This window comes from Sus scrofa, chromosome 7 (assembly GCF_054392235.1).
Source record: "Sus scrofa isolate SSC_HxYL_T2T_F1_AM1 chromosome 7, Sscrofa_HxYL_maternal_Yorkshire_Landrace_v2.0, whole genome shotgun sequence".
NCBI lineage: Eukaryota > Metazoa > Chordata > Mammalia > Artiodactyla > Suidae > Sus > Sus scrofa.
Window position 1 is genome coordinate 63,631,643 of NC_139389.1, and position 26,810 is coordinate 63,658,452.

General features: G+C 51.6%; 1 protein-coding gene across 3 annotated transcripts; it reads right to left on the minus strand.

Moving 5' to 3' along the window:
• Window positions 1-784: 784 nt before the first annotated feature.
• RHCG (Rh family C glycoprotein) lies at window positions 785-26,008 on the minus strand. Of its 3 annotated transcripts, none has more exons than XM_021098368.2 (11): window positions 25,780-26,008; window positions 18,034-18,220; window positions 14,478-14,628; window positions 11,741-11,888; window positions 10,792-10,958; window positions 8,657-8,794; window positions 8,355-8,491; window positions 7,945-8,069; window positions 7,669-7,742; window positions 2,003-2,095; window positions 785-1,192 (listed from the first exon to the last, which is right to left on the minus strand). In XM_021098368.2, the coding sequence occupies exons 1-10, from the start codon at window positions 25,964-25,966 to the stop codon at window positions 2,027-2,029; spliced, it is 1,383 nt and encodes a 460-aa protein (XP_020954027.1). In that variant the 5' UTR covers window positions 25,967-26,008; the 3' UTR covers window positions 785-1,192; window positions 2,003-2,026.
• Between the last annotated feature and the right edge of the window lie 802 nt (window positions 26,009-26,810).

Below are 26,810 nucleotides of genomic sequence, written 5' to 3' on the forward strand. Positions count from 1 at the left end.
CTACACTGTGAGCTCCCTGAGGGCAGGAACTGTGTGTTTTTTCTGCCGAAGGTGGCGGCGGCTCCTAATAAGGGATGGCAGATCTGAATTGCTGCAACCTTCTCCCACTGTAGAGGGAAAGCAGGGCTGGTATGGCAGGGAGGAATGGGGGAGGGTTGGGGGAGAGGGATTGGGCACAAAAGCCCTAACTTCCTACTCTCTCACCCTGCCTGAGTGCCCTTATTTGTTTGTTTGTTTTGCTTTTTAGGGCCGCACCTGTGGCTAGTTCCCAGGCTAGGGGTTGAATTGGAGCTACAGCTGCCGGCCTACACCACAGCCACAGCAACTCGGGATCCGAGCCGTGTATGCGACCTACGCCACAGCTCATGGCAACGCTGGATCCTTAACCCACTGAGCGAGGCCAGGGAGCAAATCCACATCCTCGTTCGTACTAGTCGGATTTACCCCTGCGCCACAATGGGAACTCCCCCTGAGGGCCCTTGAAAGGGAGCTGGGTCCATGGAGGGCCCAGTGGGCATGGTGGTTTCACGTACAGGTGAGTTTCTGGGGTGATTGATGTGAAGTAAGGAGGGACCTTAGGGAAAAAGGTCCCCAAAGCTGCACCCTGCTAGAGGGGATCGAGGCTGGGCAGACCCCAGCAGCCCAAATTCTTCCTCTTCAGCCGGGGATGATTTTCCTTACAGTGTGAAAGGCAGCTTGCGCCGGGAGGTCAGGACCAAGGCGGGAGGTCTCTTGGGTCTTTTTCTTCCTCAAACTGGCCCTGTTGGAGCATTCATACCCATTCTACAAAGAACACCGAGGACCTTTATTCATGGAGGCCACCATTTGCATGGCACAGAGAGGTCTGGAGGACTCAGGGGGCATGGAAGTTACTGGCAGGGAGTGGGAGAGCCCAGGGAGCTCAGTGGCTGGCAGCTGTGTTGTCCCCTAGAAGGGCTAGGGGTCCACCTCTAGTACCTGGCCCCCACTCAGGATGCAGGCACCCCCGGTGGCAGGTCTCCTGCAGCCAGAACCTGGCTTGGATGCCCACTCTGTCTACAGCTCCTCCTCCATTCTCAGGCAGGCCCCCTGGGATGGGGGTGAGGGTGGGGCCTGGATCAAGCCATCAGGCAGGGTACCGTTGGCCTTGCTCTTGGGTTCCTGGCTTGGTCAGCACTGATTCCTCAGGGAGCACCAGGAGAGTCTGTGGAGCCTGCAGGGAGGGAGCCAAGAGCAGTGGACTGTCACGTCCTGCTGTGGCCCCTTAGGTAAGTTTTCCTTTTCTGGACCACAGCCTTGTTTTCTCTGTTAAATCCCAACATCCTCTCCTGCCGCATTACTCAGCCTCTTGCCCCAGATGCAGCTCCTTCCAAGCTGTGGCCTCCAAGGAGGTCAGATAACAGATATGAGAACAATGACAGTGACGAAAGAGCCCAGTTCTTCCACTGGCCCTTTGTGTGACTTTGAAGAGCCTGAACCCCTCGGAGCCTTAATTTCTTCATCTATTAAAAAGAGTAAAGTGACTGCACCCCTCCTGTAGAGGTCTCTGCAGGGTTAGAGAAGCAAAAGGCACGAGACAGGGCTTGGCACAGTCCTCAGAGGGAGCAAGGAAATGTTAGTTAGTGGAAAAAAGGAAGGAGACAGGGAAGGAAGGAAGAATGGGTCTAACCTGAGTCGATCAAGGGAGTAGAGCCGGGCAGAAGTGTCATCTCCACTTTTATAAATGAGGAAATCAAGGCTCCATCTCTCAGATGGAAAGACCCTCAAAGTCACTCAGTCAATAGGCAGCAAAGCCAAGTACACACGCAGGCCACCTTCCATACATTCCTTCAGTCTAGAGCGCCTTTCACAAATTCCTGTCTGTCCAGGAGGCACGTAGTCTGAGTACCTCCCCACCAACTCCAGCCTGCTGCTCCACTCCAGGCAGAGGAGGTGGAAACTCAAATCATCATTTTTTGATGTTTTTGCCCCAGCTCGGATTCCCAGAGCTGGGCCCCCACAAATAAGCTGAGCTCACCCTCACCGGCTTCTCACTTGCCCTGGGATTTTAAGGTTCCGTGGGCCTGAGGGTAGGATCCTCAGAACGGGAGACGAGGCTCTTCTGGTCCTCGGGGATCTGCAGAGAGAGGAAGAAGCTCTGAGGGTCCTGCCCAGGCTGGGCAGGTGTCCCTGATGGAACTAGAAGAGCCGGGGCAAGTCAAGAGCAGCAAATGGTGTGTGACGGGCGCCACCTTGTGATCACTGTGCAGTTTGCATGCCATGAAGCGGGCAGTCCTTCACACAGGTATCCTGCCCCTATGTGGCTTAGCCACTGTCCAGGGTGCTGGACGCTGCAAGGCTGCGACAGTGGAGCGATGGGAAGGCATTCAAGTGAAGTGCATAGTGACAGCAAGAGTTGCAATATGCACTCAGGAGGCTGATAACCCAGCCTGAGGGGATTTTGATTGTGCTGAACACACCTCTGAAAGAGTAGTAGTGTGCCAGGTGAGAGGCAACAAGGCAAGCTCCCTGAACTGCAGGCAGGTCCAAAAGTGAGGTAGAGGGAGATCCAGGGAAAGCTGGAAGTGGATTGGTAGGTGGAGTAGGGGTGGGGCAGCTCAGCCCAACCTTGACCTCAAGGCTCAGAGATGATCCCAAAGATTCCTTCAACTGTGGTCCTGGGAAGCATCTGTCTCACCTCCATCCACTGGGAAACCACCTCATCTCCCAGGTAAACCACCCAGAGGCCAGGGGCCATGGATATGGCCTGATGGTGGCTTACTTCCACTGACTCGGAATTATATTACTTGAGACTGAGCACTGCTGAAGAATATATAGCACAAGGCAAAATATACAATGGAGAAAAGACAGCCTGTTCAATAAGTCGTGCTGGGAAAACTGGACAGCCACATGGAAAAGAATGAAATTAGAACACTCCCTAACACCATACACAAAAATAAACTCAAAATGGATTTAAGACCTAGATATAAGACCAGACACTATAAAACTCTTAGAGGAAAACACAGGCCAAACACTCTCCGACGTAAATGACAGCAACATCTCAGGTCCACCTCTTAGATTAATGACAGTAAAAACAAAAATAAACAAATGGGACTTAATTAAACTTAAAAGTTTCTGGGAGTTCCTGTCGTGGCGCAGTGGTTAACGAATCCGACTAGGAACCATGAGGTTACGGGTTCGATCCCTGCCCTTGCTCAGTGGGTTAAGGATCCGGCGTTGCCGTGAGCTGTGGTGTAGGTCGCAGACGCGGCTCGGATCCTGCGTTGCTGTGGCTCTGGTGTAGGCTGGCAGCTACAGCTCCGATTAGACCCCTAGCCTGGGAACCTCCCATATGCCGTGGGAACGGCCCAAGAAATAGCAAAAAGACCAAAAAAAAAAAAAAAGTTTCTGCACAGCAAAGGAAACCCTAAACAAAACGAAAAGACAACACACAGAATGGGAGAATCTTTGCAAATGCATCAACTGACAAGGGATTTATAAACACCTTCTGCAGCTCCATACCAAAAAACAAACAACCCCATCGAAAAATGGGCAGAAGATCTAAACAGACAATTCTCCAAAGAAGACATACCGAAGGCCAAAAAAAATACATGAAAAGATACTCAACATCACTAATTATTAAAGAAATGCAAATCAAAACCACTATGAGGTACCACCTTACACCAGCCAGAATGGCCGTCATCAAAAAGTCTACAAACAATAAGTGCTAGAGAGGGTGTGGAGAAAAAGGAACTCTATGACACTGTTGGTGGGAAGGTAAATTGTTGCAACCCCTGTGGAAAGCAGTATGGAGATTCTTCAGAAAACTACAAATAGAACAACCATTTGATCCAGCAATCCCCACTCATGGGCCTCTATCCAGAGAAAACCATGACTCGCAAAGACACGTGAACTCCAATGTTCATTGCAGCACTATTCTCAATAGCCAAGACAACCTAAATGTCCACTGACAGAGGAGTGGGTCAAGAAGAGGTGGTACATATACACAATGGAATATTACTCAGCCATTAAAAGGAACGAAATACTGGCATTTTTTGCAACATGGATGGACCTAGAAATTATCATGCTAAGTGAAGTCAGCCATACAATGAGACACCAACATCAAATGCTATCACTGACACGTGGAATCTAAAAAAAGGACAGACGGAACTTCTTTGCAGAACAGATACTGAGCCACAGACTTTGAAAAACTTATGATTTCCAAATGAGACAAGTTGGGGAGTGGGGGGATGCCCTGAGGGTTTGGGATGGACATGCTGTAAGATTTGGATGTGATGATTGTTGTACACCTATAAATGTAATGAAATTCATTAAGTAATAAAAAAAAGAATATACCGCACAGAGAAGGTGTGAGCTTAGAATAGATGATAAGGATCAAAATAGAACCAAGAGTGAACTTCTACATATGCAATTGATAATGTTTCTTAGTTTATTTCATGGGCATTAAACCTGTGTAGTTTCTAGTTGTGGTGTCTAAAATAGTTTAAGTTCTGGAGATCCCATTATGGCTCAGCGATTATGAACCCGACTAGAATCCATGAGGACGCAGGTTTTGATCTCTGGCCTTGCTCAGTGGGTTAAGGATCCAGTGTTACCGCAGCTGCAGTGTAGATGGCAATTGTGGCTTGGACCTGGTCCCTGGCCCAGGAATTCCATATGCCGCAGGCAGTCAAAAAAAAAAAAAAACCACAATGAGATATCACCTCAGACCTGTCAGAATGGCTATCATCAAAAAGTCTACAAATAGCAAATGTTGGCAAGGATGTGGAGAAAAGGGTACTCTTATACATTTGTGTGTGAGAATGCTGTAGCCAGTATGTAAGTCAGTATGGAGTTTCCTCAAAAAACTAAAAATAGGAGTTCCTATTGTGGCTCAGCAGAAGTGAATCTGACTAGCATCCATGAGGATGCAGTTCGATCCCTGGCCTCGCTCAGTGGGTTAAGGATCTGGCATTGCAGTGGCTGTGGTGTAGGCCTGCAGCTACACATCCATATGCTGCGGGTGCAACCTTAAAAAAAGCAAAAAAGAAAAAAAATTACATCCAAAGAAAACAGAAACACTATTTTGGAAAGATATATGTGCCCCAATGTGCATAACAGTATTATTTTTTTTGGTCTTTTTGTCTTTTTAGGACCCCCGAGATAGGGGTCGAATAGGAGCTACAGCTGCCGGCCTACACCACAGCCACAGCAACTCGGGATACGAGCAGCATGTGAGACCTGCACCACAGCTCATGGCAACGCCAGATCCTTAACCCACTGAGCGAGGCCAGGGATCAAACCCGTGTCCTCATGGATGCTAGTTGTGTTTATTGACCACTGAGCCATGACAGGAATTCCCCCATAACAGCATCATTTACAGTAGCTAAGATATGCAAGCAACCCAGGTATTCAACAATAGATAAATGAATAAAGAAGACATGGTATATATACAGTAGAATATTACTCAGCCATAAAAAGAACAAAATTCTGCCATTTATAACAACATAGTTGGATCAGGGGGTATTAAGCTTAGTGAAATAAGTCAGACAGAGAAAGACAAGTACTGTATGTTATCATTTCTATGTGGAATCTAAAAAGTAAAATGAATGAATGAATAGAGCACAACAAAAATAGACTCACAGATGTAAAGAACAACCTAATGGTTATCAGTGAGGAGAAGGCAGAAGGGAGGGGCAGGATGGGATAGGGGATTAAGAGGTACAAACTATTATGTATAAAATAAATAAGCTGCAAGGATATATTGTGCAGCACAGGGAAATATAGCTATCATTTCATAATGCCTTTATAATCTATAAAAATATTGAATCACTGTGCTATACACCTGAAACTAATATTGTAAATCAACCAGACTTTAATAATAATTTAAAAAAAGCAGAGCCAAATGAAGGACAATGGAGGGCAGACCCTTGTCTCAGGAGCCACAGACCCAGACTAGGTAGGGCCTTGCCCTTGCTTGTCAGGAGGGGAGAGCGCAGGAGGCTAGAAGGAATGTCTGTGTCGCCCTCTAGCGCCGAGTGAAGGTAAATACCTCCAGTAATTCGTGGGGAGGAAAGCCAGAATTATGGCATGTTCTTAAAGAAAGTAAGTTCTGTGACAGTCTACTACTTTCAGCTTCTAGGACCATGTTAGTCAAGTTGAATTTTTGTACTGACACTTCTCTAGATACCGGGAGAACTGTCAGTACATGATCACCTGGGTGCTTGTTCCCATGCAGAGTTCCAGGCCCTACTGAATTAGAATTTCTGGTCGGACATCTGGGAAACGGAGTTTTCACAAGGTCTCCAGGGGGTTCTTATGGAAGCCAAGCATGACACTGTGATTCTTAACCCAAGCCGTATCTTAGATTCACCTAGGAAGCTTTAAATGCAGTCTTGGCGTTCCTGTCGTGGCTCAGCAGAAACGAATCTGACTAGTATCTGTGAGGATGCAGCTTTAATCCCTGACTTCGCTCAGTGGGTTGAGGATTCAGTGTGGCCATAAGTTGCTGTAGCTGTGGTGTGGGCTGACAGCTGCAGCTCCAATTTGACCCCTAGCCTGGGAACCTCCATGTGCCATGGGTGCGGCCCTAAAAAGACAACAACAACAACAACAACAAACGCAGTCTTAACATCCAGGCCGATACAAGACCAATTAACTCCAACTTTCTGGAGGCTGAGACCTGGACTTGGAAAACTTTTAAAGCTCCCCAGGTGACTCCAGTGTGCATGTTAGGGCTGAAACCAATGGTCTTGGCCAATGGTTCAGAGGAGGTTTTTTTTTTTTTTTTTTTTAGATTTTTATTTTTTTCTATAATAGTTGATTTACATTGTTCTGTCAATTTCTTCTGTACGGCAAAGTGACCCAGTCATACACACACACATATATATACACATTCTTTTTCTCACATTATCCTCCATTATGCTCCTTCACAAGTGACTAGATATAGTTCCCTGTCCTATACAGCAGGATCTCATTGCTTTTTTTTTCCTTCTTCTTCTTTTTGCTTTGTAAGGCTGCACCCGCAGCATATGGAAGCTCCCAGGCTAGGTAGGGGTCAAAAACGAGCTGCAGCTGCCAGCTGTGCCACAGCCACAGCAGCTTGGGATTCAAGCGGTGTCTGCAACCTATACCACAGCTCATGGCAACACCTACTGAGCGGGGCCAGGGATCGAACCCACATCCTCATGGATACTAGTAAGATTCATTACCAGTGAACTGGTAATGATGGGAACTCCCACAGAATTGCTTTTCATCAGAATCACACGGAAGGCCCTGCTGAATAGCACAGGGAACTCTATCTAGTCACTTGTGATGGAACATGGTGGAGGATAATTCAAGAAAAAGAATGTATATATATATATATGTGGCAGAAAATGACAGAACATTATGAATCAGCTATAATAATAATAATAAAAGAATCACTCGGAGGGTTTGTCAAGGGGGCTGGGTTTTGAATTCACGAAGTCTGGGTGGGACTTGACGATCCATACTTGTCACCAGTTTCCAGGGGCGGCTGCAGCTCCGGGGAGCACAGAGGACCATGGTTTGGGACCTGCTGCTCTAGAACGGAGCCTGCAACCCTCAGGAGGCATAGCTTCCTGGCTAAAGGAACAGGATGACACAGGTTCTGTCTGCTAACTCTCCACCTCCCGCTTTCTCAAGCCCCGGCCCTGCGGCTGTGCAGGGGGACAAGCCCACAGAACTTACCTCCCAGTAAATGGCATCCTCAAAGCAGTTCTCATCAGCAGGTTGTCCCCAGAAGGGTAATTTCAAAATGACCCCTAAAGGAAATTGGAGGTCACGAGAGGTCAGGAGTGACTTCTGCTCTGCCTATCCAGCCCTTTCCCTCAGCTGGAAGAATCCCCCAGCCCCACAGCTCTAAGCGCAGAGGCAAGGGGTTTCCAGGAGCTCCTGGCTGACACGATCTTGGGTCCCCTAGCCACAGGGCCCCACCTTCTCCAGCCCAGCCACCCCCCAACTCACCTACGATGAGGCCGCCCACCAGGGCCATGGCCAGTGACACAAAAAGGCCGGCAGCCTGGAAACTGCCCTGCATGCTTGCTGTCCAAGTTGTCTTGGTAGCATCAATGTCAAAGGCATGGGCAAGCCTGGAGTGGAGACAAGGGGGCAGGTCAGGGCCCCATGGAGAGGCCACTTGACACACACCCACAAACGTGAGTGGGCGCTGAGGCTCAACGACCCCTGGGCCTCAGGCTTCCCATTCACAAAATGGAGCCATTGCCAAGATCAGATGGTCTCTAAGATTCCTATGGAAGGGCAGAGGTGGAGGAGAGTGGTCCAGGCTGGGCAAGCCAGGGGTGAGAGACAGAGTCAGAAGGATCGATGGAAAAGGAACAAGGGTGCTCGACCGCCTGCACCCCTCCCCTTCTTACCCCTTCTGCCCATACTGCTGAGTGTTCGCAGAGGCCGCTGTTACGGCCCCCACGATGCCGCCTATGATGCCGGGCATGCCGTGTAGGTTGTGAATGCCACATGTGTCCTGGATCCGCAGCCGGGACTCCAGGAAGGGCTGGAAAGGGGAGATGGATGTTGCTCCGGCCGGGAGGCCTCAAATGCACACAGACGCAGGGTTCTCCAGCCCCCCACCTCCTCCCTAGCAACCCCCGCACCAACTGTCAGGAAAACACAATCCCCAGCATCCTGCAGCCCGCAGCCCCGGGCCCTGGCCCCTCACCGTCAGGTACACAAAGCCCAGGGTGGAGATGATGCCGCAGATGAAGCCAACGATGAGGGAGCCATAAGGCATGAGCATCATCTCGGCGGCCGTGCCCACGGCCACCCCTCCCGCGAGCGTGGCATTCTGGATGTGCACCTGGGCGGGGCAGGCAGAAGGGGCAGGAATTCAGTCCTCTCCCAGGATACCGTCCTGGGGGAGCGGACCCAGAGTGCAAGTTGACCCGCTGTGTATGGATGCTGCCTGGGAGCTACACATGGCCCAGAGTGCATCTCAGCAAGCCAGCAGAGGTCTCCGAGCTGGGCTCAGGCTCGGGACAGTCACCCCTGTGTTCTCTGCCCCTGTGCCACCCACGCCAGCACTCGGGGCATTTTCCATGTGCACAGAGCAGTGCACTTGTGTCATGACGATGGGTTCCATCAGCACGTCTGTATCTTCCCTTTCTACCTGGGTGCCAGGCATCCCTGTGTGCCCAGGTGCACGTGTGTGATCTTCTCCATGTGCACATGTACCTGACATGGGGCCTATACAGTCACACGTACACAGGTCAGAGTCTGTGAGCCTACACAAGCACCAGGGGGCTCGCTGGGGGCCCACCTCGCCATGTACTGCATTGCTGGCTTGCGGAGATTTTGTTCACGTCCACCACGAGCCCAGAAGGTAAGAGCAGTTATCCTTTGACGTTTGCAGACGAGAACATGGAGGTGCAGAGAGGCTAACAGACTTGTTAAAGATGACACAGTTAGCAAGGGGCAGAAGGGTGTCTTGATCTAGGTTTGTGTGGAGCCAGAGCCCCTGGTCTGGACCCCGTTCCATGACCCTCCCTGCATGTGCCCGGGTCAGTGGAACTGTTCTCTCCCGCCGGTGCCTGAGTCCCCACCTCTCTGTGCAGTGACTGTCCAGGGCATCCAGGGGCTCAGAGCTGTGTCTGGGAATAGCAGGCACTCCTGGCTACATCTCAGCCCACATGTGCCCGTGTCTAGAAGCTAGTATCAGAATATCATAGAGAGGTGGTCTTTATTTCCAGAAAAATCTACCAATACCCATGGGGTTTGGCATCTCCCCACTAGTGACAGAAATACCTGCACCAGTGGTGTGATAGGATAGACAATGGACAGCACTGCATCCCTACAAACCTCCAGACAAGGCAGCAAAAGGACTCCCCACGCCCCCTTTTCTTTTTTTTTTAAATTTATTTTTCATTTTTTTAATTTTGTTGTTGTTGTTGTTGTTGTTGTTGCTATTTCTTGGGCCGATCCCGCTGCATATGGAGGTTCCCAGGCTAGGGGTTGAATCGGAGCTGTAGCCACCGGCCTATGCCAGAGCCACAGCAACGCGGGATCCGAGCCGCGTCTGCAACCTATACCACAGCTCACGGCAACGCCGGATCGTTAACCCACTGAGCAAGGGCAGGGACTGAACCCGCAACCTCATGGTTCCTAGTCGGATTCGTTAACCACTACGCCACGACAGGAACTCCCCCCTTTTCTTTTTTTGATTTTAGGGCTGCACCCGTGGCATATGGAGGTTCCCAGGTTAGGGGTTGAATCAGAACTGCAGCTGCCAGCCCACACCACAGTCACAGCAACGTGGGATCCGACCTGAGTCTGCAACCTACACTACAGCTCATGGCAACGCCGGATCCTTAACCCACTGAGCGAGGCCAGGGATCAAACCTGCATCCTCATGGATACTAGTTGGGCTTGTTTCCACTGAGCCACAACGGGAACTCCCAGGAATCCCCTTTTGAGTGTATGGGATAGGGCAGGTGGAGGCAGGGAAGCCTGAGGGCCAGTGTCTGGGGGATCAGAAGCTGGCAGAGGGCAGGTGCTAGGCCCAGAACAGCTGTCAGCACCTAGGCTGTGGGGAGGAGAGCAAGCAGGAGGAGCCAGTTCATCTAGAGCAGCTGGCATCATAAAACCTCCAAGAATCTGGTTCTGGGCTCTGCCAGCTATGTAATGTACACAAATCATCTCTCCTGGAACCTCAGTTTCTTCATTTGCAAGATGGTGTGATAATGCTTATGGTGCCTGCTTCAAAGATTTGTTGGCAGGGCAGCATGATCAGTGCCCCCTGGGCACAGGCAGTTGTGGTTGAAGCCCCCCATGCCCCCCCCCACAGCCCCCACTGCTCACCATGTCCAGCTTGCCTTTCTTATGCAGAGCACTGGACAGCGCCACCGAAGTGAGCACACAGGCTGCCAAGGAACAGTAGGTGTTGATGGCAGCTCGATGTTGGGCATCGCCGTGATGGGACACAGCTGAGTTGAAGCTGGGCCAGTACATCCACAGGAAGAGGGTGCCTGGCCAGACCAAATGGGGCCAGAGAAGAGGCATTAGATGGGGCCAGCAGAGCTCAGGCAGACATCCTGCCCTTCAGCTCCCAGAGATGTCAAGTGACTCACACGACCCAGCGATTTCCCACCCCTGTAGCTTTAGTCCTTCTGGGGGCTCTTCTTAGAAGACCCTCCCTGCCTTACTCAATACCTAACTCCCACTTAGCCTTCCCATTCTTCTCCAGGAAACATACCCTGACCCCCAAACTGGGCTGAATGCCTCCAACCCTGCTTCCACAGCACCTTGAAGGAGAATCTTTTTCTCCACTGTAGGGAGATTATCTGGTGTCATTGCCATTCTCTTTCACTACACTGTGAGGTGCTCCTTGAAGCCAGGGCTGGGTTTTAAGAGACCAGAGAGAGTGGCTCATATGAGTTTTCTGGAATGAACAGACAGAGGAAATAGGAATGTACACCTTGCATCTCCCAGGGAGGGAGTGGACAGTTCCTGATCAGCACTGTGTCTGCCCTGGGACATCCTAGGGAACATATCGGATGGGTGATCAACTTCTTCCAGCCCCATGGGGGAAAGGGATGAGCATCTGGGATCCTGGAAGTATCAATGGGCAACCTCTCTCTGCTCTTCCTCCAAAGGGAACTGGCAGCCACCCACCAGACCAAGTGGGGATTAGGTGTGATCATGGCATCCAAAGCTCTTCATGGCACTCCTCACCCATCATGGCGGCCCTCACCCATCATGGCGGCCCTCACCCATCATGGTGGCCCTTAATCATTAGGGAAGCTCTCACCGATCATGGCAAAGAGGTCCGAGTGGTACACAGAACTTTGCCTCTCCTTGCTCTGGTACAGGTTGGGTCGGTAGAGGATCCAGGTCACTGTGAGCCCAAAGTAGGCGCCGAATGTGTGGATGGTCATGGAGCCCCCTGCATCCTTCACCTGGGGTACATGGGGCCTGTCAGGCTCTGACACCTCCTCTCCCCACCTCCTCACAGTGTGCACCCATCTCCCCCCACACTCAGAGGGTCAGCTGTCTCTGACCCCACAAGCTGCAGGATGGAACTTAGGGCCCCCACAGACCAATCAACAGGGAAGGGGAGAAAGTGGGGGGTCCCCAGTACATCAACGATACTTTAATAATAATGGAGAGTGGGGGTCCCTGAGCCCAGACTGTATGTCTGCCAGCACAATCCAGGGCATCCTCACCCAACAGATGGGATTATGGCCTAACGGGGAACCCACGCCTGGAGAGGGACGTGCTCAGTCGCACAGCTGAAGAGGTAAAGCAGAGCTAGGACCCAGGGCAACCTCCTATCTAGTTTGTCCCTAGTTTTCTACCTCATAATTCCAGGGAGCTCGCCCTTGCCTCTGGGGTCTCCCCTCTCCACACTTCCGCTTGCACGCCACTCCTGGCCCAACACCACCCCATCAAGACTGCCATTACGTGTCCTCCCTACATCCTATCACGCCCTTACCATCCGCTCCTCTCCCCCTCTGCCCTTCTCTGTCCCCCAAAGTCAGAGGAGGCAGAATTAGTGTCCTCCCTTGTCCTGGCCTCTACCTCCTATGCTTCCTCACTCAGCCCACTGTGCCTTTGAACCTTAAGTCTCAAGTTCCTTCTTGACAAAGTCAGAATGGAGTTCCTGTTGTGGCTCAGCAGTAACAAACCCAACTAGCATCCATGAGAACGCAGGTTCAATCTCTGGCCTTTCTCAGTGGGTTAAGGATCTGGTGTTGCTGTGAGCTGTGGTATAGGTTGCAGACACAGCTCGGATCTGGCGTCGCTATGGCTGTGGTGTAGGCCGGCAGCTGCAGCTCCAATTTGACCCCTAGCCTGGGAACCTCCGTATGCCACTGGTATGGCCCTAAAAAGACAAAAGATAAATAAATAAATAAATAAAAATAAAATGCCCTTGACCCCTCCTTTGTCTGGGTAACTCCTACCTGACTTCTAGCTTGTGTTCCTTTTCTTTTCTTTTCTTTTCTTTTTAGTGCCGCACCCACAGCATAGGGCTCTGATTGGAGCTATTGCTGCCAGCTTAGCCACAGCCACAGCAACGCCAGATCTGAGCTGCATCTGCGACCTACACCACAGCTCACAGCAACATCAGATCCTTAACCCACTGAGTGAGGCCAGGGATCAAACCCACAACCTCATGGTTTCCAGTTGGATTCGTTTCCTCTGTGCCACCACGGGAACTCCTAGTTTTGTGTTTCTTCCTCCAGTAAGCCACTCTGAGCTGTGGAGCTTTTTTAGGCCCTCCTGCCTGCACCTTAAGCCACCTATTGCTGGCTTGTCTCACTGTTATTTTCTTCCTGGCCCCCGATTGGATTGTGAGTTCTTGGGGTCCCTTGCTCACCTCCGTATCCCAGTGCCTGGAGCATGCCTGACAAGCAGTCAGACTCCAAAACTCATCCCTTTAACAAATATTTGTTGAGAAATTATTAGGCATTGGGCCAGGTGCCAGGGATAGGGATGGCCTAGACAAAGTTGTTTTTTGTTTTGTTTTGTCTTTTTAGGGCTGCACCCACAGCATATGAAGTACCCAAGCTAGGGGTTGAATCAGAGCTACAGCTGCTGGCCTATACCACAGCCACAGCAATGCCAGATCTGAGCTGCATCTGCGACCTACACCACAGCTCATGGCAACCCTGGATCCTTAACCCACTGAGCGAGGCCAGGGATCGAACCCGCATCCTCATGCAGACTAGTCGGGTTTGTTATGGGAACTCCCAAAGTTTCTTGACCTTATCAGATAAAGATAAATGAGTTGAAAAGAAGGGATATGGGGGCTTGGACTAGTCTGATAGCTGAAAAAAAAAAATGACAAAATGAATGATTAAATGTAGGGTGGCCTAAACAAAAAAACAAAAGAATAGCTGAGGGAGTCCAGGCCATGCCCAAAGATATGAGTCAGGGATTAAAAAATGGATGGGGTCTGTGAAGAACCCCTACTCCTGTTCATGTACCAAATAGATGTCTGAGCGAGAGTCAGAGGCCTAAGGTGCCTCCTACCTGGGCCAGTGAATTGGCCAACTCCAGGGACCATCATTCCTGCCCTAATCCTTGTGAATTGCACCTCTGGATTTGTGCAGTGCACAACCTGTGCAGCTGTACAGGTCCACCATGGTCACTTCCCTGGGAACCTTCCTTATAAATGTGTCCGCTCAATATACCAGGCCTTTTTCTTGGCAGAGCAATCTGGGAGTAGGTGTGTGAGAGAGCATATGTGCAGGAACATCCTACTCTTTCCATCTGATGTGTAGGAAAGAGAAAGGACAAGAAAGCCAACATAAGAGGAACCTCTGCTCTGCCCAGCTGCTGGAATGATTTGCCAGGTAGACTATCATCCCTGCCCAATAAATGCCTTTACTCCCACTGTGCAGATGAGGAAACAGATTCAAAGGTTGAGTTACCAAATCTGAACTGAATCCAGCTGGCAGATCTCCCCAGTCCTCTCTTTCTCTGTCCCCCTGCCATCTCCCCAAATGTCCCTTTTACCTCTATCCCCATTGAGCCCTGCTCACCTCCAGCAGGTTGAGAAGAATGAACTCATTCACTGAGAAGAGGGTCACTTGGAAGAGGGTCATGATGAGGAGCTGAACAGGGCTGACTTTGCCCAGGACCGCCCCAAAGGCCACACAGACAGAGCCCACGCAGAAGTCCGCGTTGATGAGGCTGTGGGAAGACAGGCCAGAGGAGGGGCTGAGGCAACAGCAAGAAGTGGCACCCAGAGCCCTGGGGTTGAGTCTGAACTTTGGTGACCTGTGGGTTTGGGCTTGTGGCCCAAACTTTCTGAGCCTCAATTTCCTCCTGTGATAATGGGTACATAGCATCCTACAGAGCTACTCTAAGAACTAAAATAAATGGCATGAGAGAGATCCCGCACGGCAGTGACACATAGTAGATGCTACCCCCTTCCTTTGCAGCCCCATCTCAGGCCCCCCTCCTGGCAGGCAGCTTGTGCTCAAGGCGCCCACGTGGACTGGTTGCTGTCATTCAATACAGCCCATACCTGCAGGCTGGCCCTGCCCTCTACTTCCTACCTGCCCTCCCAGAACCTCTTCTCACCTGCCTCCTCTTCAGCCAGCTTTTCCCCGATTCCTCTAACCAGATGTGGTCTCTGCCTCCAGATCCTTACTGCTCAGTCTACACACTCCTCTCCTGCTGGCTCCTAGGGCCTTGCTTGCATTTGCGTTATCATGACCACGATCTCCTCTTCACTTTTTTTTTTTTTTTTGCTTTTTAGGGCTACACCCGTGGCATATGGAAGTTCCCAAGCGAGGGGTCGAATTGGAGCTGCAGCTGCCGGCCTATGCCACAGCCATAGCAACGCCAGATCCTTAACCCACTGAGCGAGGCCAGGGATTGAACCCAAGTCCTCATGGATGCTAGTTGTGTTCATTACCATTGAGCCACAACAGGAACTCTGACCTCCTCTTCGCCTTACCTGAGGGAGAGGGTCTATGTCCAGAGGAGAGAGGGGGCTTCCTGCAGGAGGTAGGGGGCTAGGGGCTGGTGGAGGGAGGGGGAAGGAAGGCCAACAGAGAGGATGGAGGCAGAGGAGTACACAGGCCATTTATGTCTGGACCCCAAAAGCCCAGCCAGCCAGCACAGGCTGACGTCATGCGGTCACAGTAGACCCTGGTTGCATCCATGTGCCTGCTTTGCCTAACCCAGGCCTCCTGGTGCCTTGCCAGCAGCAAAGCTGTCCTGGGTTCCAAGGCAGACTCCCCACGTGGCTCTCTGAGTGGTGAGTCTTGTCAATTGGGGCCAGTGTAGAGACAGTGGGGGCCACTATAAGGCAGTCACATCTGAAGGAGTTTCCCTCCCCCACACTCAGAGGTGTGTGTGTGTGTGTGTGTATGAATCAGGAGGTGAGAAGAAGCAAACTGACAAATAGGGTCAGTGTCTGGAGTGGGAATCTTGTTCTGTCAGGTCCCTCCCAAGACAGGATATTCACTGGAAAGTCTGCTTCTCTAGGAGCCTTGTTTGCTGCTATGTCCCCAGGACCTGGCTGAATGAATGATGACAGTTGCTAAGTGCCAGACTTTTAACTACCTGCTCGGTACTGCACACGCCCTTCTGCACCAACCTGAAGCAATGGGGCAGGTGCTATTTTTTTTTTTTTTTCTCTTTTGGCCACCCCGCAGCATATGGAGTTCCCAGGCCAGGAATCAGATCCAAGGTGCAGTTGTGACCTACGCCACAGATGTACTATCATTAACCACATCATAAATATGGGAAATGGAGGCTTAGAGAGGCTGAGTTCTTTGCCCAGATTCCCATAACTGCAGGCCGAAGACCATGTGACAGAGGTGACCACTAGGAAGGAGTGAAAGGGACAGCTGAAAAGCCCACACCTGGGCCATCAGCTTCTGGGAGATGGCCATCCGATGTCACATCTCCAGCAGGGCCTGCAGAGGGCAACCAGCTTGGAGTGACAGGTGGGATGTGGAGGACTCTTTGGCAGAGACAGGACAGAAGCCAGGAGAAGGGTCCGCAGGCCAGGTCTGGGGACACCAGGCTCATCTCAGCCTCAGGCACCAGAAATAGGCTCCATCTCAGTTGCCGAAATCATTTCCCTGAAGGTCAACTGTGCCAAAATCAAGTTGGGAAGTGACTAATTTGTTAAATACCTGGTTCACCAAACACTTAACTCACAATAAACTTACAATAATTCCCTTTGAACATTTACAAAAAGCTATGTACTTTTGCTCTGCATTGAGCTGTGGTGGCCAATTAGATCTATTATTGGTATTTTTACACTTTGGGTCTATGGCTTTGGGAATGAGAATTTCTTGTGTATCTTGAACAGGAGAGTGACCTGTATGTCATAGATTTTATGTACAAGAAGGTTGACTTACTAGTTCCAAAACATTTTCTATCTAGTCAACTCTCTTTCCTGTATCTCTTAATTCACTGCTTGAGTGAATTAATATTTTGCAAATCTTTGCCATATGTTTTAAATTTCAGGCACCTGGCCTGTGATACCTGGCTGATGCCCACTACTTGGCAGCAGGGATCTGCACCTTAAATGTGGTTTTATGCCAATTTGTCTCTAAACCCTTTCTGTGGACTTGGTTTTCAAGCAGGCTAATGAATGCTCGTTTTTACACACGACCACCAACTTTGTCAAATTACGAAACATGTTTTTCTTTGGCCAAACTTGCCCTATGTCTACAGAAATTGAAGACAGTCTAAAGTGGACTTCAAGAAGAGCCTCGAGTAAACCAGACCTTGACTAAAATGGGGGGTGGGAGTGGGTGGAAATCTCCCAAAAGTTGATTTTGTCCCATGCAACGCAAACTGCTATAGGTTTCAGAAGATGCGGAGGCCTAGGGAGTGAGGTAAATGAGTCATTCCGGAGTTGACTGCTTGGCAAGTTGGCTTTTGGCAAGTTGGTAAATTTATTGCATAACCTGGTGGTGGAGGAAATCCCGTTGTGGCTCAGCAGAAACTTCAGCTTCAGCCCTAGATCTCCACACCCACATGTGCCTCACAGCTCTTTCCTGTGTCCCTCCTGGGGTTGGGGATACCAGCAAGGCAGGGAGAAGCACTTCCATTGGACTGGATTTCTCACTCAATATTCCTTCCACAAGGAACCTTATGAGGCCGGTTCAAGCACTCCTTCCCCTTGCCTGCCATCCACCACCCCCATGGATCTCATGGGCTGCCGTCTCTCAGGGCAATTGTGATGTTTGATGTGTCAGGGTGGACGGTCCGGACCCAGCCCCTGGAGAGAAGCCTGGCCTTGTGTCCCTGCAGCCTGCACCTTAGTAGGAGGGGAACCCTTCCAACAGCACGTGGACACCATTAGAACCCCCACCCTGAAGACTCGCTAATCAGAAAGTGAGTGTGCGTATGAGTGTTCGTGTGTGTGTGTGTGTGTGTGTGTGTGTGTGTGTGTGTGTGTGTGTGTGTGTGTGTGTGTGTTGTCTGCTGCAGGGCCCGGGGTACACTGGTTGGATGATGAGGACTCAGCGAATCGCCTCAAGACCGGGGAACCCGCCCCCGGACCCGCCCCTCACCAGATCCCCGCCCACTCCCCCCTCGTGGCCTCCCCGCCTCCACCACACTCACTTCTCCACGCCCAGGACAATGTAGCCGCTGTGAAAGGAGTGCAGCCAACCCTGCATAAGTAGCGCCCACTGGATGCCAAAGGCCGCCAGCAGGAAGTTGAAGCCCACAGAGCTGAAGCCGTAGCGCTGAAGGAAGGTCATGAGGAAGCCGAAGCCCACGAAGATCATCACGTGCACGTCCTGGAAGCCTGCAGGGAGAGTGCAGTGGGGGTCTCACTGGCATAGCGGGTCTGGGTCCCCACACGGAGGCTGTGTCTTCCTTGCCACTGACCGGGCCTGGGCGGTGCCCTGTCCTGCTATCCCTGCCTCTGGATCCTGGGGCCAAGCTCAGTAATGAATGCCCCTGCTGCAGGTAGAAGGGCCACTACCCCATCGGGTCATAAGATACAACAAGGTCTTACTGTATGGCACGGGGAACTAGTCAATATCCTGTAATAAACCATAATGGGAAAAAATATGAAAAAGAATATATATATGCATAACTGAATCACTTTGCTGCATATCAGAAACTGACATAACATTGTAAATTGGCTATATTTCAAATTAAAAAAAATTTTTTTTAAAGAGCCTCTGGAAGGAGTGCCCGTTGTGGCACAGTGGTTAACGAATCCGAATAGGAACCATGAGGTTGTGGGTTCGATCCCTGGCCTTGCTCAGTGGGTTAAGGATCTGGCATTGCTGTGAGCTGTGGTGTGGGTCGCAAACGTGGCTCGGATCCTGCGTTGCTGTGGCTCTGGAGTAGGCCAGTGGCTACAGCTCTGATTAGACCCCTAGCCTGGGAACCTCCATATGCTGCGGGAGCAGCTCAAGAAAAGGCAAGAAGCCCCCCCGCCCCAAAAAAAGTGCCTCTGGGAGTTTCTGTTGCGGCACAAGTTCTGGATGAGGCTTAGGAAGGAGGCCCTGGCCCACTGTTGGGTAAGAGCTGGGGGCATGCAAGTTGATGCTAGAGAGCTTTGGGTCTCACCCTAGCATGGTGCTCTGAGCTTTGAGCTTCCTGTTCAAACGAACACAAACAAACAGCAGCTCTGCTCACGTTTCATATTGTGTGCAGCCGATTTCGTGTATTATCACGTTTCATGGTTTATCACGTTTCCAGCTGGTGGAGAGGAAACTGAGCTGATGGAGGGGAGGCACCATGCATGGTGTTACGGTTACTCTCCGGAAGAAGGGAAGGGTGACAGACAGGAGGAGATGTGTGACAGAGAGGAGGCAATGCATTCAGATGCAGGGAGGGGAGTTGGCAGGAGGGTAGCGCTGCTGGTACACAGGCCAGTAGCAAAGGTTTGCCCCCTGGAGGAGGCAAGTGCTGTGTCTAGTGCTGGCGGCAGGGGTGGGTGGTGGTGGGCAGTCAGGGCAGCATGAGGGGAATGGAGCCTGGCCATTGGGCTTGGAGCCGGGGCCTGGGCTCTGGCAGGCCTTCGAATAGAGACAGGAGGTGGAATATGGGAATGGTGAGGGGGAGACCACGGCAGAGGACCAGGCTGCCTTGAAGCTAGCGGATCAGACAGGGAAGGTGCTAGCAGGGAGTGGGGGTGGGGTAGGGGAACCCCTGGGAAAGGCAGGGGTGTCAGCTGTTTGGCAGCAGAGGGGGTGCAGGCTGAGGAGGGCTTGGAGAGGGGCTCCTTCTGGGGGGTCATTTGCAGTGTCAGGGCTGCTTTTGTCCTCCCTGTGGCTCTGGAGCAGGAGCAGGAGCAGGGTAGCCTTGGCTTCCCAAGGCTTCTCCTGCCTGTGTCCCGCTCGCGGTCTTCTGTCCTCCGTGACTCCCTGGCTGTCCCAACCTCTGTCTCTGACCCTCTCTTTACCCCCCACCCCCACCACAGACAGCAGCTTCCCTCTCCTCAAGCACCTTCCTGATTCATTCTGTTGCTTCCTTCTCTTTTCTTTTCTTTAAAATCTTTTTGCCTTTCCTAGGGCCGCTCCTACGGCATATGGAAGTTCCCAAGCTAGGGGTCCAATCGGAGTTATAGCTGCCGGCCAATGCTGGAGCCACAGCAACGCAGGATCCGAGCCACGTCTGTGACCTACACCACAGCTCACAGCAATGCTGGATCCTTAACCCGCTGAGCAAGGCCAGGGAACGAACCCACAACCTCATGGTTCCTAGTCAGATTTGTTAACCACTGCGCCATGACAGGAACTCCCTTCTCTTTTCTTTTCTTTCTTTCTTTTTTCTTTTCTTATTTTTGTCTTTTTAGGGCTACACCTGCGGCCTGTAGAAGTTCCCAGGCTGGGGGTTGAATCAGAGCTGCAGCTGCCAGCCTACACCACAGCTACAGCAATGCCAGATCCTAGCTGCGTCTGTCACCTACACTGCAGCTCACGGCAACACTGGATCCTTTAACCCACCGAGCAGGGCTAGGGATCAAACCGGCATCCTCATGGTTCCTAGTTGGGTTTGTTACTGCTGAGCCACAGTGGGAACTCCTTTTGCTTCCTTCTCTTTATCTCCCAAATTGGTCTGCATCAGCATGTAAACATACCATTTTATTAATTTATGTTTCATAAAATTTGGTGCTACCAAATGCCTTTAATAATAACAGTCTGAACATCCAAGACTGCATGACCTTTATCAAGGACATCACCTCTCTGATCGGCAGCTTGTTTCCTGTAAAATGGGAATAGTCCAGAGCTGAGAGGTGTGGGTTTCACATTTAATAAGTCATCCAACCAGCGCCCTGGAGTGGCTCTTTAGCATCTGCTCAATTAGATTAGCTACTACTTCTCTTTTTTTCTTTCAAGACCTACCCGATGCTTTGCATTGGGTCGGTGACTCACTAAGGGGCCACGGAAGTTGACAATACTTCTGTCTTCCCTGTCCTTCCCCAGCCTGCAATGCCTCAAGGAGCCCAGCCCAGAATCTGCTCTCCACCTAGAGGTCCCTGATCCGGTGAGCTTGGCACGCTGGCGTCCAGCTCTGAGAGCTGCCACAAGGGGGCACCAGTACACAGCTGTTCTCCACCCCCTTCCTAGCCGGCTCTTCCCACCCAGGATGGGTCCCCAGTGAAGCTGGCCAAGGTTTGAAAATCTCTGAAATCTGAGAACAAAGTTTCCCCCATGCCACATCAGCTGTCTCCCCTCTGCTGCCTCAGCACAGAAGGAGTGATGCCCTGTGGTGTCCTGGGTACGAGCCCTCCCATGCTCCATAGGCCAGCCCAACCTAACCTGTTGCCCTTGAGGCCTCCAGGCCAGTCCTTCAATTCTTCAAGGCTCTGTGCCCACCTCTCCCACAGCTCAGAGCCAGCCACAGAACCACCCCATCACTGCAAAATCTGGGAAATGGTGGGGGATGGCAATGTGGCAGAGACCTGGGAAAACAGGGGTGCTGTGTGATGGGAGGGCTTGGCCTCATCCCTGCCTGTGCCACTGACCAGTTGAGTGTGGGGCAAATCTCCAACCTCCATCTCATGCACCATAAAATGGAAACAAATAAATTCCTTGCCTGACCAAGCATGCAAAAAGCCCTTATAAGCACAAAGAGAGCACAGAGCACTTTAAACACTATAATCATTCAAACTAATATTCAAAGAGCTATTCCTTGGCCACGTCTCTAAAGGGATGCTGGGCCTCCACGTAAACAACTTCAGTGACAGACTCCCTTCTGAGGAAGCTTATTTGCTGTCCTCTCCTTTCATGCCATGAGATGTGCCCTCCCAGCCACCTGCCACCTTCAATCTACCAGGGGATCTGTGTATTAAATAACATTCCCATTTCATAGATGAGCATATTGAGGCTCAGGGAGGTAACTCATTCCACGCAGTGGTGAAGCCAGACCTAATTCTAAAGCCAGATTACACTGCCCTCTGCTGGTTGGAAAGCTCTTTTTTTTTTTTTTTGGTCTTTTTGCCTTTTCTAGGGCCGCTCCTGCGGCATATGGAGGTTCCCAGGCTAGGGGTATAATCAGAGCTGTAGCCACCGACCTACACCAGAGCCACAGGGATCTGAGTCATGTCTGCAACTTACACCACAGCTCATGGCAACGCCAGATCCTTAACCCACTGAGAAAGGCAAGGGATCGAACCCAAAACCTCATGGTTCCTAGTCGGATTCGTTAACCACTATGCCACAACAGGAACTCCTCTTTTTTGGTCTTTTCAGGGCCCCACTTGCCACCCATGGAAGTTCCCAGGCCAGGGGTCGAATCACTGGCCTACACCACAGCCACAGCAATGAAGGATCCAAGCCTCATCTGCAACCTATACCACAGCTCACGGCAACATCAGATCCTTAACCCACTGAGCAAGGCCAGGGATCAAACCCGAGTACTCATGGATACTAGTCCGATTCATTATTGCTGAGCCACAGCGGTAACTCTGGAAAGCTCACCTTTTATTAAATGGAACTGAATCTGAGGTTCAGGGCTTCAGGAGTGCAAGAGTGAACCTTGCTGCCTTGGTTTCATGGGACAGTCCTTTGGGTGTTTGAAACCGTGGCATCCTCTGTCTGGGGTCAGCTCCTGGAAATGTATCCCAGTCCTCCCTCAGTCTTTCCAGGAAACTTCCAGAGCCCAGGTTCTGGTGGCTCCTCCTCAGGCCAACCTTGCCCAGACACTGCCCAGGCCACTCAGGCCCCAGAGACCCAGCGCAGAAGGCAGTTTGTGTTCTGCAGCCCATGCCTGCAGCATAGCCTTTGAGGGTATTGCCAGAGTGGGTCCCCCGCTGGTTCTGTGCCTGCTATCTACCAAGGGGCCCACACCCTGGGAGTTGTCCTCAGGCTCTCCTGGGCCCCAGCCTGAGCCAGCTGGAGCTGGACTCCACTGGAAACCGAGATGCCCAGTGGATTCCACTAATCCCCTGGGTAGGAATGAGGCCCTCACAGGTGCTGACAGCCTGGTGCCAAGAACCTGGAAAGCACCACAAGGGCCTGCCCTCACCCCACACCCCTGAGAAGTGCTTTGAGGCCTGGGAACCCAGGCTTGCCACCCCATCTAGGCCAGGAGGCCATGTGCCTCCAACTCCTAACTATGGCCACTGCGACCAAGCAGGACAGGAGGAAGGTGGGAGGAGGGAGGTCCAGGTCTACCCTGAGCTCATTAGTTTCCTAGCTGGGTAACCTTTGCAAAACACTTCCCCTCTTTGGCCTTAGTTTCCCAGTCTGTAGAATGGGGCTCCTAACATTCCCTTCCTCATTCAGGGGTGGTGATGCTCGAAGGAGAGGCTACACATTGGCTTTGAGTGGTTGCCACCACTTCCTGCCTTTGCCAAGGAATCCTGGGGCCTGTGTGCTCTCCCTACACGCCTCTCCTCTCTGTCACTTCCTGCTCAGATGACAAAGAGTTCCCCAACACTCACGCAGGACATGGCAGGGGAAACTCAAGGCCCTCATCGATGGCTGGGGCTACTTCCTGCTGCTTAGTGACCTCGCTCCCATCCTTTTCACAGACTCTACATGGGGGCCGTGCTGAGCTATGCAGTCCCTCTCCCAGCATGCTTCCTCAGCAGGTCACCTAACTGCATATTGCCATGAATGTAGCCTACTTTTCCTGTCCTCACCATCCCCCTGCTCTCCAGGAAGCCATCACAGAGCTCTTGAACCCACTGAAGCCAGGAGTGGGGTTGTGTGTGGGGGGGTGCCTATCTCTTTGTCCAGAGTGGCCAGAAGCCCTAGTTTGCTGGCATAGTCGTAGTGTATGCCTGGGTCCTGGCAAATTACAAATCTCCTCCTTCTTCCTTTTCAAAACTGGCATTTGGTTGATCAATTATATGGTCAGCCTCTAGATAAATGATTGTTGGATTGTTGAGTGAATAGAAGTAAAGCATGAAAGACAAGTGGATGGGTGCAGAGAGAGTGGGGATAGAAGTTGGGAAGATGTGGGAACTGTACCCACCCCCCCAACCACTGGTGTGTCCCATAGCTCCTATGATAGGGTTTTGAGGCCTTCCACTGCCCGGACATATGCAGGGCATATAAATGCCCTTGGGAGGCCTTGTCCCTCATGGTCTACCCAGGGGCTAGTTCTGTGGCCAACAGAGAAGCAAGAGCTGGAGGGAAGGACTGAAACAAGCAAAGGAAGTTCTCAGGTGTGCCTGCCTTGCCATTTGCCAGACAGTCTCCTACCAAAGAGCATAACAGTGGGCAAGGTGAAGGGTGGATTCGAAGTCTAAGTTCCAAGGCTGCAGCTGTCAAGAATCTCTTAAAAACACGGCCCTGTGTGGAGCCTGGCAGAGGCTGTGGCCTCGTCATCGCAGGGTACCCTCTTCTGTCATCTCCCTTCTTTTAGACACCACATGTCTTTTTTTTTTTTTTTTTTTTTTTTTTTTTTTTTGCCTTTCCTTGAGCCGCTCCTGCGGCATATAGAAGTTCCCAGGCTAGGGGTCTAATCGGAGCTGTAGCCACCGGCCTGTGCCACAGCCACAGCAACGCGGGATCCAAGCCACATCTGCAACCCACACCACAGCTCACGGCAATGCCAGATCCTTAACCCACTGAGCGAGGCCAGGGATCGAACCCGCAACCTCATGGTTCCTAGACGGATTCATTAACCACTGCGCCACGATGGAAACTCCTAGACACCACATTTCTATTAACATAGCCTGTGACTCAGTGAGCTATTTGGCAGCCACATGATGTGGCAGGCTCCCCCTGGGCTTGCATCCTCCCCCACCTCCATGTTTTTCTGCGGGTTCCCAATCTGAATATGTGCCATTATTTGATTGGATCTAAGAAAAATGGGTGGAATCCCATTACTGAGGGCATACAAGCCACGGAGGGAAGACAAGTTTGTACAGGTGACTGTTGGAGATGAACTTTAGGGTCCCTTCCAAAACAAACAGTCCATGACCATGTGAGCACCAGCAGTAGGCAAGATTGTCATTGGCTGCTGGTAGATAGTGTGGAAAAGCAGAAAACACGAGGGCATAAAGAATCCTGGGCTGGAAGTCCAGAGGTTGGGCTGACCCAAGTGACCTTGGGCCAGGTCTTCCAACACCTGAGTCCTAGGGCCTCTGTTTAGGGCTCTTCTAACTGCTCCATGATGGAGCAAGGATTCCATGCACTGGCCAGACCTTTACATGCAGTGTCTCATGCCAGCCTCACCTCACCCTGCAAGGTGGGTCCTATTATTATCCCCACTGGACAGATAAGGAAATTGAGTTTCTGTAAGGTTGGCATTTGGCTAAGGCCACCTACCTAGTCCATGGCAGAGCCATGACGGAGGTGAGGTTTGGTGATTTCAAGGCCATGCTCTTAACCACAGCACTACAGATACCAGAGAATTCAGGGGTGCTTTCTCCCTCTCCAAGCCAAAAGGTAGTAGGTGCCACAGTCCCCTACACCGCACTGCTCCCAGCAGCAAGGCTGGCAGGTCACCGAGTCTTTCCTGCAGCCCTTAACATTGGAACTACTCCCCCTAACTTGGAGAGCCAGGATCCAGTTGGAGACAAGGGAGCCAGGGTCACCCACAGGTTGGTGACCAAGATGAGACCTGGGTCTTTTGAGGACCTCAGGAAGGGCTCTGCGACAGGAAGTTTGGAGGTCTCTGATGGCAACAGGATGGAGCTCACCCCAGTGACTTCTCACCAGGTGAAAGGAATTTATGCACATCTGGCCCTTTCCCAAGATTGGTCTCCAGACACCTGGGGACACCGCCTGGTGGGGAGCCTAAGGGGGGCGGGGCAGGGGACTCCTCCAGCTCCTCCCTGGCCCTGGTTCCTGAGCAGCAGGCTGCAGAGGGGAGGCCAGGAAGGGCCATCAGACTAGCGAGGACTGCTTGGACAAGCCGCAGGTGGGCTTGCAAGGCGGCCGGACTTACTGGGGTAGCGATAGTAGAATTCGTTGTCCATGTCGCTGGAGATGTTCCTGCCCAACCTCTCCTCAATCCAGTGGGCGTCCGCATCCGGGTCGTAGCGCACAAACACGCCGAAGAGGATCACCATAATCACCTGCAGGAGGAGGCAGGTGAGCGGCAGCCGCCAGCGGAGATTGGTGTTCCAGGCCATTGCTGCAGGGGGCGCGGAGCCAGGGCTGAGAGCCGCCAGTTTGGACGCTCGGAGGCCGGAGAGGCTTTTAAGACCCGGGCTGGGGCGGGGCGGCCGCGTCGGGTTGCAGAACAGCTGATGTGGGAGCCGCCCTCGCGCTCGCCCAACCGGCGGGCAGCGGCGGCGGCGGCGAGGAAACCCGCGGGCCCCGAAGCTTCCCGCCTTAGGTTGGGATGAGAGCTGTGGGAGCAGGAGCAGTGGGCAAGGATGAAGGCGCCCCAGCCTCTGCCTTCCCGCTTTTGTTCTGATGAACAGAGAAAGAAAAAGCCTATCCTTTGCCTCCCGCCGCGATAAAAACGACGGCATTCGCGGATATAAATCATCATCATCATCATCACATCATCATCATCATCCTGTTTCCTTCCTTTCCTTGATTACAAAATTCATACAGGGTTCATGAAAAACCAGGAAAACCCAAGAAACCATCACAGTCCAGGGAAGCCTGGAGACACAGGACAATGCAATATGTTACGCAGGGTTGTATCCTGGAACAGAAAGAGCATGTTAAAGGGAAAACTGGAGACATCTAAATCAACTCTGAGGTTTAGTTAATAGTGATGTACCCATGTTGGTTTCTTAGTTGTGACAAAGGGACCCTGGTTATGCATTTTAGTGTGAGCTATACAGAGAAACTGTACTCTCTTTGCAACTTTTCTGTAAATTAGCATCATTCCCAAAGAAAAGGGCATTAAGAGAAAAACATATTAAAGGAGCTCCCTCGTGCCTCAGCGGTAACAACTGGACTAGGATCCATGAGGATGCCAGTTCGATCCCTGGCCTCGCTCAGCGGGTTAAGGACCGTGTT

Coding starts and splice junctions, on each gene's coding strand:
- RHCG (XM_021098368.2), bottom strand. CDS start 25,966: ATGGCCTGGAACACCAATCTCCGCTGGCGGCTGCCGCTCACCTGCCTC. Junction 10,959..11,740: donor GGACCTCTTTGCCATGATCG/GTGAGAGCTTCC, acceptor TGGTCTGGCCAG/GCACCCTCTTCCTGTGGATG. Junction 8,492..8,656: donor TGGGCTTTGTGTACCTGACG/GTGAGGGGCCAG, acceptor TCCCCTTTCCAG/CCCTTCCTGGAGTCCCGGCT.